Source organism: Stegodyphus dumicola, chromosome X1 (genome assembly GCF_044657685.1).
Source record: "Stegodyphus dumicola isolate Sdum_Otavi_A_Nest chromosome X1, ASM4465768v1".
In the NCBI taxonomy this organism is placed as follows: Eukaryota; Metazoa; Arthropoda; class Arachnida; order Araneae; family Eresidae; genus Stegodyphus; species Stegodyphus dumicola.
The window spans coordinates 82,122,855-82,140,744 of NC_140780.1; the positions used below are offsets into that span (position 1 = coordinate 82,122,855).

The 17,890-nt window shown below is 32.2% G+C and overlaps 1 protein-coding gene across 5 annotated transcripts in view; it reads left to right on the forward strand.

The window, feature by feature from the left end:
* Ufd4 (ubiquitin fusion-degradation 4-like) overlaps positions 1 to 17,890 on the forward strand; it is a 405,607-nt gene that overhangs the window by 130,781 nt on the left and 256,936 nt on the right. For all 5 annotated transcript variants that reach the window (XM_085808305.1, XM_085808308.1, XM_085808306.1 and 2 more), the window contains exons 9-11: positions 6,328 to 6,499; positions 15,154 to 15,295; positions 16,276 to 16,446. In XM_085808305.1, the coding sequence (XP_085664431.1) occupies positions 6,328 to 6,499; positions 15,154 to 15,295; positions 16,276 to 16,446 (485 nt within the window). The remainder of the gene's footprint in view (positions 1 to 6,327; positions 6,500 to 15,153; positions 15,296 to 16,275; positions 16,447 to 17,890) is intronic.

A 17,890-nucleotide genomic window follows, 5' to 3' on the forward strand; every position in this document is an offset into this window, starting at 1 on the left:
ACGACAATGCCAGTTGTCATGTTTCGACGTTAACCAAGGCTTGGTATGGTGCCAATGGAGTTCATCGAATGGACTGGCCTGCCCAGAGTCCTGTCCTGAACTCTATCGAGAAACTCTGGGACGAGTTGCATCGCTGAATTCAGGGGTGCACTACCGGTGCAAAATTGGTGAAGGAACTTCTATGTCTTCTCCAAGCCGAGTGGAAGAAAATACCACTAGCTGTCATACAAAGACTTGTGGAAAGTATGCCCCGGAGGGTCCACGCTGTAATTACCTCCCGTGGAGGCTCTACCAAGTATTGATTTTGAATAAAGTTAGTTTTTCTTTTCTATCACAGGTGTCCAAATGCTTACTGGTAGTCAGTGTAGTATTAAGATGCATTGGATTAAGGCACATGTGGGTTTCCATGGAAATGAGAGGGCTGACGCATTGGCAAAAGAAGCCACACTTAGCAACTGTAAAGAAATTTAACTGCAGGGCGCTAGAAGAATGGCTGTTGGAATTTTGTAGAATAGTATATATGAAAAATGGAAAAACAATTGGGAATCCTCAGCGAAAAAGAACTATATGTGTAATATACAGATTTATAAAGGAAGAAAGTGCTATACTGATACAGATCTGAATCAGGTTTTGATGAGACATGGACATTTTCCCATGTACTTAAATAGATTTGCCGTGCAGGAAAACAATCTTTGTCAGCTATGTAGAGTAAGAGGTGATAATGCTGACTTCTTTCAAACTTGTGGTCTGACTGCTAGTATTAGAGATAAAATTAAAATTTAATTTCTGAGAGATCTTGAGGACTATAGTAAAATGCTGTTTTATTCCAGGGAAATAATGCATATTATCAACACACAGAGATATTTGGCTGGAATGTATGATTTGTATCTGTTTTCTTTTCTTTGTGTCGTTTTATTACTTGTTGAACTGTTTATTCTTTTTTTTTTTCCAGTTTCTATTTTTTGGGGGGCTGAATCATGGGCTGGGGGAGCTGGGGGCTTTGCGTTTGTAGTAACTTAGTAACAGGAATGTGTTTGTGTTGACAATTCTTTGGCTGCTCCTTGAAAAAGGACCAAGGAATTTTCATCTTGTTTTTATTGGCTTTTTAATGATGTATTAATTATATTTTGTTATGTTATTTTTATTTCAATTTTGTTATGTAGTCTTCTGATTAGATGATTTGCACTTTTTGATTTAATTTTGAATTCAATTAGTATCTCTTGATTATATATATATTGCAAATCATGATGTTTCAGTTGGTGTAAGGTCCAAAACAATGAGCGTACAGAGCCAGTATATATATATAAGATTGAAAAAATATGTAAATGAGCTTTATAATTTTATTTAGTAATAGACTCTTTAGTCCTCATTTTTAATTTGGGCATTTTTTCTATCTGTTTTGAAGATAATAATGACATTTCTGGAATGTGCCATTTCTAGATTAATCTATGTCACAGAGCTTGCATAAAGCTGATAATGTAACTTATTCAGAACTTGAATTCAAATTTTTAAGAACTGAAACTTTTCTCACCTAAATCAAAACCTTTCTCCTGACAATCTTCCATAAATGCACACTTTTAGCTTAAACTTCAGTGCTGCGTGGATGCTATTTCCTTTGTTCTCTTCCTATCGCAGCAGTATTAAAAAATGTAAATGTTCTGGAAAATAGGCATGATTAGAGTGCCAAGTAAACTGTGGCCACAAATCTGAATTTAAATAAAAATGGAATTTCATTTGCCTCAACTGCCAAGTTTCCCACTCATTATTGACTAACATTCTACGCAGTCAAAATTCCTCCTTTTCAATATGCCATTTATGTGCTGTGCAATCAGTATTACTGCATCTCTGTTCATTCATCATTATTTCTCTCAGTTTGTTTTTATTACATTTTAAAATTGTGATGATATATTTTAGTTCCTTGCAGTAATTTGGTGTGAGATGAGTGCTTGACAAGGGAATACATTATTTTCCAGTTGTGAGTGGATTGGCTAAGTACAAATATCAATTTCTTAGTCGAAGATGCAGAGAACCTTTGAATAATCACAAAATCACTTGATAATCCAAATATCTCTTTATTACTTGGTGGTATTACTTTATTACGTGCCTAATGATATGGCACATCACATTGAGGCCAATCTGCACCACACAATTTTGATGATGACACATTAAATTTTTAACAAAAGCAACCAAACAAAGGACGTCTTTTAGCTAGCAATCATACACAGAGAAAGAGAGAAAATAGTTGAATTGCAATGGTATTTATAGTAAAAATTTTCGTTAATCTGATTAGCTAAAATTTATGGGCAGCGCAAAAGTTTGAGTTGAAATAATGCGGAATTAGTTTTCAGATATGATGCAGTTTTGGGAAAGTTATTACTAGAGAGAAAGTAACCAAATTTAAAATGAGCAATTAAGAAGCTTTTTAAACTAATTTTGATTTTTACATTTTTTATCGTACATATCCCCCCTCTTCAAAGATAAAAGCCTTCGTGAGAAAAATGCCTTTTGAGAAAAAAGCATTAGTGTGTTAGCAAAGGAAGGGAAATTTTGAAGAATATTCACAGTTTTAATGATAAAGCAAATAAATGGCTTCAAGATGTAATTTAGAAATACTGGAACAAAATATCATTGTGTAATTTAAATTTAGAGTCCAGTTTTAAAGTTCTTGAGGAAATGTAGCTTGAAAGACACATAATTAGTTGTAATAGTATTTTGAAAGGCTTTTGCAAAAACATAAGACCCAAACAGTGTTTCTTGACACGTTTTGCAGCATACATTGCTGCGTATGAGCTTGTGCAGCCGGAGGCCGAAGCACTGACGGCATGTCACTGAAGCACAGTTCTTTCATTGATGGCAGGCTATCGTCAGTTGTGTCTGCAATAGGCCAAGAAACATCGAAATTGGACATTGAAATGGAAGAAAGTTGCATGGTCTGACAAATCACGTTTTCTGGTCCACCAGATCGATGGGCGTGGGCCAATACTCCAATTTCTAAACCAAACCCTGGCTTCTGATGCACAGTTGGATGGATACTAGCCGGTGGCAGGGATAGTATGATGTGGGCAATGTTTTTCATGGAGTACATTAGGACCCATAAATCCCATTAAACAATCCCTGATGTCTATGCATCACATGAACATCATTGCAGACCAGGTTCATTCATTCATGACTACAGTATTTCTAGTGGGGGATGGTGTTTACCAACAGGATAATGCACCATGTCATAATGGTCAAATCATCAGGGAATGGTTCAAGGAGCATTCCAGTGATTTTTCACGTCATGTGGCCTCCAAATTCACAACATTAATCCAATAGAGCATTTGTGGTCCCACCTGAAAAATCAAATTCGTGCTGCCATGCTACCCTTTCTCAATGTGTGGCAATTGGAGGACCGGTTGGTGAGTGCTTGGTACCAGATACCTTAGACTATGTATCAGCAACTTGTGGAGTCAATGCTACGCTGGGTGCTGCCAATTTTGAGAGTTAAAGGTGGTCCTATATGTCTTTAACATGGGGGTCGTAACGTAATGGCTCTTTGGAGTATAAATACTGACAGACTTATATAAATAGTCTTATATCATATCTTTTTTTTTGCTTTTTGGAGAGTTTAAATCAGAGAATAAGTTCATTTTTTGTTCATTTCATTTCACTACTCTTTACCCAGAATTGAAAATTTCCATTACATTTTAAAAGGCAAGAAGATATTTTCCAAACTTGATTTATTGATAGCCTATAACCAAATTCCAATAGCATAAGAAGGTAAACAGAAAAACAGTGATAACATCATTTGGACTTTTTTGAATTTAACAGAAGAGTTTTGCTTTTTTGAGTTTTGGCTTAGGAAATGTTCTCTCCACTTTTCAAAGATTCATTAATACAGTTTTCAGTGCACTCGATTTTATTTTTCCACATTTATATGACATCCTAATGGCATTAGAAACTGAGAAACAGCATAAGGAATATCTTACGGAAGTATTTAATAGAATTCAACAGTGTGGTCTATGCATCAACCAATCGAAATCAGTGATGGGAGTTAACAAACTTGAATTTTTAGGATATTTGATAACACCAATGTCTAAAAACCCCATTCAGAAAAGCACGAGTCATTACAAATTACAAACTTCCCTAAACTATTCAGGAACTTTAATTTTTGGGAAACATTAACTTTTATAGAAGGTACTTAGAAGACGTAGCTAATACCCAAGTACCCTACAATGAATAATTGAAAGGTTCAATAAGAAAATTAAAAGGTTCAATAAGAAAAGGTCTAAGGGAAATTCCATGGACAGAAAAAGCAAAGAAGTCCTTTGAAAAATGCAAAGATGTAGCTAGTGCTGCTTTATTAACCTTTCCTAATCCAGATCTAACATTAGCTTTGTGTACAGATGCCTCTAATTTCACAATTGGATCTGTTCCACAGCAATATGAAGACCGAGAAACCAATAGCATTCTATAATTAAGATACAGTAACACGCTGAGCAAATATTAATTTAAAAGTCAAACAACAAAAATCAGCATTATATTTTCAAATTTTTACAGGACTAGTGTCGATGGTTTTACTGAACCATCATTCTCAGCTGCAAAAGCAAAAATGAACAAGGTAAGATATAATAATTAGATAAGATAAGAAAGCCCGGACAGGCCATAAGCTACTGGCACCATCTGTTGATGAAACCAGAACTAAAACAATTTCTTTAAAGGCTGAAGGCAAAGATGGATTGGAATTAGGGTCGTTAACTAGAACTGAAAGATTTTTTTTAATGTGAAATGCCTCTAGAAAATCTAGTTCACCAATGGAAGATGTTTTTTGAATAATTTTGGCAGCAGAAAAATTGAAAGTGTGATTTTCGGACCAACAATGTTGGGCAACAGAAGACTTCTGTGTTTCCTTTTTTCTAACATATGCCTGATGCTCCTTGCCATAAAATTTTAAGACTGTCTTAGTTTGGCCAATGTAAATTAAACCACACTGGCAAGTAATCCTGTAAATACCCCAGGAATTCATATCTGGAATAGGGTCCTTGAGTATGGAAATCGGAATTTTTATTGATGGGAGAATAAACGACCCGAAAGTTAAATTTCTGTAAAATCCATGCAACTTTATAGCTAATTGATGGAAAGAAGATAATGACAACAGAATTTTTATATTCTCCTAAAACAAGAGTGTACCTTTTGGTGTGTTGAGATGAGAATTTTTTAACTGCTTCATTAATTATGTTGGGTGAAAAACCAGAAGCCAAATTATAACCAGATATCTTCACTAGCAAAATGCAGAAACAAATGGAAAAATTAAAACCACTTAAAAGCCAGTGTAAAAGAAAACAGAAATTGTTTTACCGTAAGGATTTATATACATGTTCATAAGTATTTGTCAGAGTGGACCATGTCAAGAAAACATTAGAATGCCCTTATCAAAGACCTACCTTTTCCTGTGATTGTCAGAAATGCATAGTATCACACTCTGAAAATTAAGGGAAAGAACATCAGTGTTTTCCATTGATCAATTAAAACAAGTTTATTTGTTAGCCTCAGGTGAAGATGATTCTCAAAACCTGAGAAATGAAACACCCTATGAAATGGACATCGATTTGGAAGGGCGGACGATTTGCAATTTAAAACAGCACATTGTGAGAGAAGAATTACTTTTCCAGCACGTTATCAAGATTATGTGAACCTTTAATGTTGTATATCAATTTTCGATTTAATGATTGTAAATATTTTGTAAAAAGCATTGATGTGCTTTATAGAAGTGTAAGTATTCAGGTGATATTAACAAATATTTTTCTCCTTGTATCATAACTGTTTTGCTTGGAAGGGGAGTAGAGTAACTTCTACAAACGTTATATAATCTTTGTTTCTACAACTTTATGTAGACAGCAGATGGCAACGGTAAGAAAAAAATATGATTAGAATAATAATGTTTTTAAAGATCAATTTCTTAAAGAGTAATAAATAATTTTCTTAAAAATATAGTAGCGAAAAGTTATTCTTAACCAGAAAAATGATGTTTTTGTGATGTAGCAACTGCTACAGATCTTCTAATTATGTTTCAAGTGCAAGAGTCAAAGAGGTAAAATTGTTTTAGCTGATTTAATGTGATCTTTTCTTAATTTACATTACATGTAAAGTAGTTCTTGACTAGAAGGTTGCTTATGTATGTGGTGAATGCAACTGCAACTGTGAAGGGTTGTACATTATATTTATGCATTATATTTGAAGATAAATTTTAAAATTTTCAGAATATGAATAAAATTTCTTTTAAAATATTCATAAAAAGTACCTTAATCCCCAAATTTCTTTTGATAGTTTATAATTATTTCCATATAGGGGAATGGATGTGTTCTGTCTCTGAAAGTGCCAAGCTTGGAGAAAGAAAGCAGCAAGACCATGAGTATGATAATGAACCTAAGGGTGATCCTGAAATGGCACCATTGTATCTTCAACAGTTGTTACCTGTGTTTTGTCAGTTATACCAGCGATCTATGGTACGGTCTGTTAGGTAGGTTTTTATAATTTTATTGTTTTCTAAATTTATAAAGTTATAAACAGTAACTGTAGCTTGTAAGTGTTAAGTTTACTATGCTGCAATATTTTTTTTTTTTTTTTTTTTAAGTGTACAAAATTTTAGGACTAAATACAAAATAAATACTCTGTCTGAAAAGTGCTGTAAACAAAAAGTGTACTTCATAAAATTATACAATAATTTTGCATGTTCTTCTAGTGGAATACTTTTGTGTAAAGTTTATATTTTCTTAAAAATTTAATTATATGATAGATAATTAACTCACTATGTCGCTGCTGGAAATGTCACTCTTTGAGTAAATAAACTTTCATTTTAAAAAGCAGAACTCTTTAGTAATGATCTTTAAAGCAACAGTTCTACAAAATGTGGGCTCTTGATTAATACTACTAAGACTTTAAGTAGGGTTAAAATCAGAAGAAAGTTTAATTTATCATGCTTTTGAAATTAAAAAGTAAATAAATAAATAAATAAATAATAAAAAACAAGTAAACAATAATATTACTGAAATCCATGCTCAATGCTGATATATCAGTTTATGTGGTAATTGTGTATTTATTAAGAATTCATTTTTACTGCATAGAGATATGCCTTTAAATAATATTCGTAACATGTAACATTGTTAAAAGTTTGTATGAAATTATTTTCTTGAAATCTTATTCCTAGAACTCTTTCATAATTTCATTGCTTGATTAGCATTATGATTTCAGTGTTTTGCATCAGTTCAGTTTCAGTGTTCAGTGACTGAAATTTTAAGAAAATTGTACTTTCGATGTTCAGTGTTTGGAATTTGAAATTTCAATATGTCTAAAATTATGACCTTTTTATATGAGTACACTGGGTAAAAGTGGTTGCAAGCATTTTTGCACTTGAATATTGTTTTTAACATTACATTACTTACAAGGTTTGCTCTTCCTGACTAGAAGGTTTGGAGCATGTGACATCACGGTTTACCATTCCAAAGCTATCTCTTTGTTTCTAGTAAGTAAAGTGAGATAATTGAACACAAGCATTGTTAAGAACATAACCCTCTTTGTCTGTTCTCCTTCTTCAAATTATTAAATTTTTTGTTCTATTACATGAGCTGTGAAAAAAGAGGGGTGGCTGTAGATTTTATTTTGCCCATATACACAGTACAAAGTCTGTAATCCGCACTTGTCTATATTCCGGATTATAGATCATCAATTTAAATATGGTTAGATGGCATGCAGAAATTATACAATTAAAAAAATGAAACCGTAATTTGTGAAATAAAAAGCATTTATGATCTAAAGGGTATCAAATTAAAAAAAAAAAAAAAAAAAAAAAGAGCTTAATATTTGTTTACTTTATTAAACATTTCTTTCAACGCGTGCATGCGTGATGTATGCGCATTGTTTATGTGCATGCATAAAGTTTGTGGCTTTGAGGTTCAGATTATACATTAGATGTACGTCATGTAGATTATTCTGGATAATGTATGTCCGCATTACGGACTTTGTACTGTATATGTAAAATATGAAATAGCTGTCTTTCTAATTATAAATTAACAGTAGCAAAATTTAAGCATGCTTCCCCTTTTTATTCTAAAAGTAGCAAAGCTAATATAATAAGTTCTTGTAATTCTGAAAAGTGATCTGCCATCTGTTTTGCCAATTATTCGTGGAATGTGATGAAATCTTAACGCAGCTTCCAAATGTTAATCTGTTACCTATTTGAAATTTAATTCTTTTAATGTAAACATGCTTGTAATAGAATAGTTTATGTAATCATGCCTTGGTGTAAAAAGCCTGCTCGGCAATCTCGCTCTTCTTGTCTTTGCTTGCTGTTTTTGTTTACTTCTCTCTGCACTCTCCAATGCAGCTGCCCGCTGCCTTCAAAGTTTTATATTCATTTCATTCTTAAAGTAATTAGAAAATTCTTAGAATTAAAACTTTTAAACAAAAATCACATTGTTAAAATAATTAAAACTAAAAACTAAACTCGACGTCACAAATAGCCCTGGCAGTGGCGTGATATCTGCTTTTTAGACCATGCACTCTGGGATGCTTGTGCATCTTAGCCTGGACAACTGGGGTAAAATAATTAAATATTCAAAATATTAATTCAAAAGTATTTAATCAATTATGCAAAAATATATTAATCATGTGAATAACCTTTCTTAAAATCTTTAGAATTCATTAAGTTTGTTACCTATTTGATAAACATTATTATGAAAAATTAAATTTTTTGATAGCATAAAATTTTACTGAACTCATGCAAAAATATATTAATCATGTGAATAACCTTTCTTAAAATCTTTAGAATTCATTAAGTTTGTTACCTATTTGATAAACATTATTATGAAAAATTAAATTTTTTGATAGCATAAAATTTTACTGAACTTCATAAAGCAGTGTAATATTTTTTAAGTTCAATATAATAAGAAAAACAGCAAAACTATGTTTTTAGTATAATAAAAATAATTAGCAGTTTATTGATTATAATGTACAATTTTCTAGCTGTACTAATTTACTTTATTCATAAAAGATCTTGTAGGAAATTTTAGAATCTGTGCCACTGTTTGAGTTTTTTTCCATTGAAAATGAACCAAAGGTAATAATTTTCCGTTTTTGTTTGACAAACTGCGATTAAGAGAGCTAAAGTAAAAATAAATTTCTCTTTGCGTGCATTGTTGTAGCACACTGTATAAACAGAATGGCCTTGTAATGCTGAAATAATTTAGTTGATACACTGTAGCTTTGAAAACACTCATCAGATCACTTTTAATATAAACACTTTGCTGGATTAATTTTCGAAGCACTGTGGATGTTGGGGATATTTCCTCCTTTCTGGATATTGAATAGATCAAGAGTGATGTGTTATATGGATGCAGAGTAAAATCAAATTCATTATCATAAGAAAGCCTCAATCTTGTAGTGTGCATACTTGTTTGAATTTTGTAGATAAACTGCACTTTAAGACAGGCCATTCTGCACAGTTAAATTCATTCTTAGGCAGGAATTTCTAAGACAGATGCTATCTTTGTTGACTAAATTGTGATGATATAGTTTAGTTCATAGCAGTGGTTTGATATGAGTGCTTGACTAGGGAAGACATTATTTTTTAATCACATATAGATTGAAGTTAAAAGATCACTGAAATTTGGATTACACAGTAGAAGATGCAGGGAAATTTTGAAGAATCACGAAATCACTTGATAATCCATGTTCATTACTTGATTACTCTATTTAATGGCACAGAATAATGAGGGCAATCTGCACCCCAGAATTTTTTTGATGACGCATTACAGTTTTAACAGAAGCAGCCAAGCTGTAGACATCCTTCAGCTGGCAAACATAAGCAGGGAAAGAGAGAACATAGTTGGATTGCAACAATATTTATAATAAAAATTTTCATTAATCTGATTGGCTAAGATTTATATGCAGTGCAGAAGGTTAAGAAAATGTGGAATTTTGAAAGAAAATTTGCAGTTTTGGAAAAGTTATTACCACTTTTAAAATAGACGGAATGCAGAAAATTTGATTCCAAAATGTGAAATTTGTTTTCAGATATGCAGTTTGGTAAAATTATTACCACTTTTAGAATGAGGGGGGAAGTAGCCAAACCAAAAAAGGAATTAAGAGCTATTCACAATTTAAAGTATTATTCAGAGACACATTTTTTTATCTAGCATAAGTAATCTATCATCTGATCTGTGTTGTACAGTTATTCCTGCAATGTGATGAAATCTTAACCATAAATATGCAAGTAAATGAAGAGCTGAGTTATAGAAAGATTATCTAATTCAGAAACTGCAAAGCATATTATTTATGAATCTTTCCATTCATAATTTATTATTAATATGAGCATTTTTCTTGATGGCTATACTCCCTCTTATATAGATTTTTATATAGAGATTTTTTGTCTTTATCTAAAATACAATACTCCTCTGCAGAAATCAAATTCCAAAAAACATCATAAAGATTTAAAGATTTATGGTTTATGGATTCTGATTTCCTGTATGATTATTTGTGATTTGTGAATTTTCATTCTCTTTTTTATATAGATTTCTTGTCTCTGTCTAAATTACAATTCCCCCTGCAGAAATCAGATTCCAAAAATATATAAAGATTTATGGTTTATGGAATCTGATATCCTGTATGATTATTTGTGATTTGAGAATTTTTCTGTTCCTATTCATTTTCTTTTCCAGTCTGTTATTGTACCCTGTCCATGCCAGAGTTGTGAACCTTCTGCATTGTCCTCGCTTGTCCAGTCTCTCCATTGTCTTAGGTTTTAATTCTGAAAATATAACTTCCCTTTTTTAACCATTCTTTCTGTACATGCATAAATTTGAGCTTTGAAACACCGCATGAATGTTAGACACATCGCATGAAGTCACATATGTATGAGTAGCAACAGAAATTAAACCAATCCGCATACTAGGGATAGACTGCATTGCAGTGAATGACAGATATGCGAGTCTTAGTGTAGACGGGTGTGCCATGCAGTAGAGTTGGGGCCAATAGAAAAGATTTGTAGCAATGTGCAGTTCTTGTAGCCAATTTATCCTTTGGTGGTGTGTGGTACAATATGGATTGTCGGACAAGTGAGACTCTACTGTACTTGTATTATAATCACCCTCTATGAATTAGCATAAAAATATGCTATGTCAAATTGTATGAAATGTTGCTTGAAATTTGGCAAACATTTTTTAGTATGTGAGTTCATTAAAACTGAATAACAAAGGGATTAAATTGCCATTTTAATGTATATGCCTAGATGCAATAGTATGTACTAATTAAATATTAAGTAATGAGCATTTTGCTATCTAAAATTTTGTATTTACAATAAAGTCTAGTGTAGTTTTTAAATTCATAAAGTCATCCATTTAAAAGTGCATATAAAATTTATGATGGCTCCAAACCTATATGAATTACATGCAAATAAATATATGTGAAATATTATATGCTGTAATCTGAGAAATGAAACAAAAACCAGCATAAATAATATTTCATTCTTTGTATTATCAATTTCATAGTAGCAATATCAGTTATTATTTGTTTCATATCTTCATATAGTTTTTAATATAAGATTTAAAACAAAAGATCTGTTACATCGTATTTTACAAGGTAACCATAAAAGTTCTTGCTGTTTCTGATATGACATTAGAAGAGTGAACCCCAACATAAAAATAGTTGCCATACCTGGGAATGAAGTTTTTAAGATGGGAGTACGGACGTTGACCAAGAGTATAAAAGCATGTTGCATCGGTACTTCAAACATAACTCACACAGCGACTGATTGAAATGGACGCGTCAAAGGCGTATATTCAGAGATATTTGATGTATGACTTTAAAGTGGGCCTGTCAGCAGCAGAATGAAGTCGGCGAATTTTCCAGGCCTTTGGGGATGATGCCGTTAACGAGCGAATTGCTAGGCAAGGGTTCCAGAAGTTCAGGTCGGGGGATATGTCTCTTAAAGCATTATCACTTCTAGGGACACGCACGCTTACCCGGGACAATTCCGAGAAACGAGATTCTAGTAGCACTGCTTTAAGCGGGAGGCTTCCGAGAAATGTTTCGTCTAGCTAGGAGGAACATGTCCCGGCTACGGGCAACATTTTAAAACTTGTTCGAAAATGTTCCGGCTGGAGACGTGTTTCTCGAACGTTCAACCAATCAGACGAAAGTTCTGCTTCTGAAGGATCACGGGTAACTTTCAATATGGTGATGGCTCTCACTGTGAAGTGATGGATGGTGGAAATAGAGGCCAATTTAATTATTGCTCTTTTGTTGTAATATAACTTCCTGAGTGATTTTTAAATGTTTATATATTCATTAAATATATAATCGTGAAAATTTTAGTGTTGACAGTATTTTACGACGTTTTTGCAGTTCGGATTTGTTTACAAATTCTTCATTGCTAAAGTTTGCCAAATTTGTCGTATTTCGTGCTGATCGTGTATTATCACTGTTATATAATAGAATTTTATTTCTTAAATTTAAGTTGAATGATTTTTTAAAAATCCATTTGTACATGCGTGGCTTTTCTCCTAATTACTTATATTTTAAATTGTTAATTGCATAATCAGTGACAAATTTTAAACAGCATAAAAGATGCATAAAAAAAAGACGCATCCATCCTTTGACGCGTCCATCTAAATAGCTTATGTAATAATGAGAATACTCATTAAATTTGTCTATTATTTTCATGTTATAAATGAAATACTTTTTGGATTATAGATACATTAGAAACTATACTTTTATTGTAAATGGTACATATTGAAACATTGGAAATTTATGGATTTATTATTATGCATGATGAAAAACCTTTGTATATACATTCATTAATATAAACCTTATTCTTTACATTAATACTAATAAATATATATTAACAACTTCTAAACCATCGCATCTCTCTATCTATATGTGGCACACCAGTGGGCGAGCGGTAAAATCGCTGAACACTGGTAGTTCGGTCCGAGGTTTGAATCCCGTGAACGGGCTGGCCGCATGGACATTTTCGTAGTTTTCCCCGTGTGTAATGTGTATACGAGCCAGTTGCCCTTAGAAAGTGCTCCCTCCCCTTAGGCAGATAATCCTAGTGTTCTTTGCCGTATTCTCAATACACCAATACACTATCTGTATGTAAATATATGACTTATTAGATGTATATGTATGTATGTTATATATATGTATGTATGAATACAAAAATGAACATTACCAAAAAGTTTATTTGAAGTTACTTTTAATTCATATAACGATCATGTAATTGACAGCAACTGTAGTCATCAGTTCTTTGCAAATTGTTATGGATATGTAATAATCAGTTGAAAAATAATTGATGAGCATTTGAGTACTAAAGAGTCTACACGTTTTGTTATTGGGTTAATTCATAATTATATCATATGTATGATCTACGTAATATAAACATGACTAATAAATAATAAGAAATGTAACAGTTGTGCATTTATAACATTTGATTACTTAAAACAGTGCACAACTGATTATCAGTTCATAGCTGTTTACATAATGAATTGTACTTTCCAATTAAGTGCACAGGCCTACTAGTGGCTGAAGCATCGTTGAACACTGGTAGTTCTGTCTCAGGTTAGAATGCCACGAACGGGCTGGCTACATGGGCGTTTTCTTGGTTTTCCCCATTTGTAACTGGTATACAAGCCAGTTAAAAAAAAATCTTCTACAAAGGGATCCCTCCTGTTAGGCAGATATCCCTCGAGGTTTTGCCGTAATCACATAAAACAATCTCATGATGTGCACACCTAATTTCTAAAGTTGGTATAATTAATGTGTTTTAGGTATATAACCGAGTGTTCTATGGGACAGTAAACAACTCGCACATGTTTGATTGTTTATGTATTCATATGCTTTATTTGATCTTCATTTTGCTGAATAGTATCTGCTGGCTGTGAGGATGTAAATATCAGCCATATGAATTTTTGTCATAGAAGGTCTTTTTTTTGTCTGTTTCTTTGAATGGACAGAACAGTAGTTATGTGCCATAAAGTTAGTCAAAAAAAGGCTTTCACCTGGTCAGAAATTTTCCAGTGAGACATCAAATTTTCATTGAAATGCAGACAACAGAAAATACACATAAGTGATGTCTGATAAATAGACTTATCCTGTGCACATTTTTAAACTATTCTTAGTGTATACAGAATTTGGCTATTACTAATGTAATTGATTGCTATAACCAGAAGTGTGTTTATCTATTACTTGAAGTGCCAGAGTGGAGATCAAAGTGATTAACTTGATAGCAATCACCTTTCTATTATCTTCCATTACTAACAATAAAGTTTAAAATGAAAAGAGTGTGAGCGATACAAAACAACACGGAAGAAGCAAACGTCATTTGAAAGGAAACGTTACTTTCGCCAATCTAAGTGATAACTGATTCTTTTTGGCTTTCAGCCTGTTTACCAAGTGAAGATGGTAACCCTATTTCGCCAAAGAGCGTTTCTCAGAACTGTTCCACCAAACCTTTTGTTCCGGCAACAAATATCGTATGTGATAACGCTTTTAGTGATGCATATCTGAAGATATCATACTATTTGGGAGTTTTCTGTGCAATATATAATTTAGTTATATATAACGTGGAGTATCTAAACATGGTTATCTTTCAAAAGTAAATTATCAAATTTTAAATATAAATTTAGCATATAGCTATTGATATGTCTCACACTGACTGCTGAAATACGAGTATAATATAAATAAAAACAAACAACATGTGTGAAGTGAAGGAGAAATGTAGTCAGGTACAAGAAGCAGTGGAAGAAAGAGGATATGTGTGTACACTGGAGAAAAAGAAACTTTGAATACTGATTTAATTTATAGAACCATATGATCTCATACTCTAGATTAGGTTGCTTGAAAATGCAGTTATATTGTTAATAGTTTTTCCCCTGCTGATTATGAAATTGATTATTCCTGACTCATGTGTATTCTTTTTAACTTCTAACTGTGATTTTGCATTAATCATAAACATCATCCCAAATATTAGTTCAGTTAATTTGAAGCTGACATTATTATTTCAAAGAATTCTGCTTCAGGTTTGTAATTAAATAAAGTTTTCTGTGATTTTAAATGCTGTTTGAATTTATAATATCTTTTATGTTGTTATTCTAAAATTTCTTTGTGTTTGCCTTCCAGGAAAGCAAGTTTGAATCTCATTAGGAAAATGATCCATTACATTAATGCTAATTTGCTTACTGAATTTTCAAATTCTGATGTTGGAGCAAAAAATTTTGCTACAATCTTGACTGAAGTCATATCTAGTGTTTTAGACAGCGAGGTATGTAAAATGTTTCTTCGCAGTTATATATATATATAGAGAGCATGTGTTCGAGTCACTACGGTGTTAGCAGAGTCTAATTTCTGATAGGCTAGCATTTTAATCTTGACTAAGGTATGGATGCCTGTGCTGTGTAATGAGATTATGTAGTGACATATGGTGCTTGATGAAATTTTCTTGAGAAACTGTGTTCTACCATTCTGTTTAGTGATTTTCTTTAATCAGCGCACATATATTATTATATTCTTGTACCATTCAAACGTTCCTAGCCAAAACTGTCTTCAGGGTTGCCACGCTACCTGGAAGAGTCAGGGAATTCGAAAATTGACCAAAACATGCAGGGAATTTAAATATTTTAGTCATAATCTGGAAAAGTCGGGGAATTTTATATAGCGATCCCACCAAAAAATGCGAGTTTTGCTCCGATGTTGGAAGCAATCACTTTCTTGCCGAATTGTGTATCGCGTGAGCGTCATTTGGGCAACTGGCATAGAGCCAATTTTCGCAACTACAATTAGATTGTCTTTTAGAAAGGCAAAGCAAGTTTCCAGCAACTAATATTTGGTAAATGCACTACTGGTTTATAGCATTTCAAAATGTTGCCATGTTTTGTTGGAACTAATCTGCAGAAGTCAAAACGTTGTATTTAATATTTTCTGAATTATCTTTGAGAATGTAGCAGCTGATTTTTTTTTTATGATATGTCATTCTTTTTTAATGTTAAGAATGAGTTCTCCCATTCACAAACCAGAGTTTGAAGTTGAGAAAACATTTTGTAAAATGTACAATTTGTCATACAGTTTGTGATGTACATGAAAGGACTTTCATAAAAATGTTAATGTAATTCGAGATTCATATATAATTAATGATTTGATTAATTTAAGGCTCAAAAGTAAAAAATTTTCATGAAACTACAAATATTTGGTTTATATATATATATTATAAAATGTTTATTTTATTTAATTTTATTTTTATTGCAGGAAGAAGAGGATGTGTTATTGCAAACATTAAATATCATACATGATTTGATGCTGAAAGGAAGAGAAATATATTTGGATCATTTTGCTCGACTGGGTGTCTTTACAAAAGTTTTAGCTTTGGCCGGTCCTATGGATAATGAAGAAGAAAACAAAAAAATAAAAGATGAAGGGGTATAGTATATTTCTGCTTTTTTCTAATTATATTTCCAAAGAGAAAGTTTTATTTTTTAATTTATATTTGTATGTACATTGGCATCATGTCTCCTTTTGTTATTTTAAACAGTTCTTCCATAAATGGTATGTGAATCATATATATTTTATTTCAAGATATAAGCTTTTTGTCCGAATAACTGAAAAGCTTTTTATGTCAAAAATTAACATTTACCACATGATATTTGATATTTTTATTGATTGTGATTGATTGTTATTGATAATGCAGTCTGTGTCATGCCATAAACCATTCATAACCTGCAAGAACTGATTTGCATGGTGTTTTTAATTACTAATTGTAATCTAGTTGTAATATTTCAATGTTTTTGCTAGGTGCTTTTTGATTAGATATAGTTATTGATGTATAGTATGTAGGCATAAACACAAAAAAAAAGTTTTGACAAATAAAAGTGTTAAATGAAAAGTTTGTATTGAATGAAGAGCTTTGTAATTTTTAATCTGAGGAATGTATAGATGCTATAGCAGCAATATTCAAATTCTTAGTCATCTTCCTTGTCAGGTATACATATTATTTTATTACACATTTTAGTGCTGACGATTGTCTTGAGTCTTATTCAGTGTGCAAATGATTTCAGACTTAAAGAATGAATGGTTTGAGAATTTTTTTATACATTTTAATTGATGCAGTTAAATTTTCAGGTACTCGGAAAAATGTAGCTGACTCAAGGAAACATACTTCATAGGTCTTGTAGCATGAAACACTTTTCTAAACATTGCCTTCAGATGTGTAGTTCTTACATTGTTATACTGTCTGCTTTTGTGTGGAAGCAGTGCACATTTATTGTAATAATGTACTTTATGCATGTGAAGTTGTCCAGTAATGTTGTAACTGAAATAAATTTCATCATACTTATCTTGATGAATCAGAACAAGATATTTTTTTTTTAATTTGATATTTCAAAATCATTTATGAAATGTATTTGTATTTCATTGACTATAGGCATCTTTCAGAATTTTTGCTCTTCTTCAGAATTGACATGGTTATCCAAATAGTAAGATACCATCCAAGGAATTATTACTGACTTAATGAGCCATTCACGGTTTTGCCATAACGCGGTATGTCTTTACACATGCATAGCTTAATGTTTGAGACAAGCATACTGGCAGGATCAACCAGGTAGCTTCCTTGCGTTTATTGAATTCGAGCTGCATGTAACTCTTATGTGTCAGTGATAGTGCGCACCTTAAAAATGCGCTGGAAGAAACTGTCTTGCAATGGCCCCCTTATTATGTCCCCAGTCAATATTAATCTATGCTAAAAGCATTCAAATAGGAGGTAAGTAAAACAGCACTTCCCTGAATCATTGGGTTCTTTGCAGTCATTCCAAAGTGTTCGAAAAATCAGGAGTATAGGATCAGTTTTTCTATATAAACTTTAATCTGT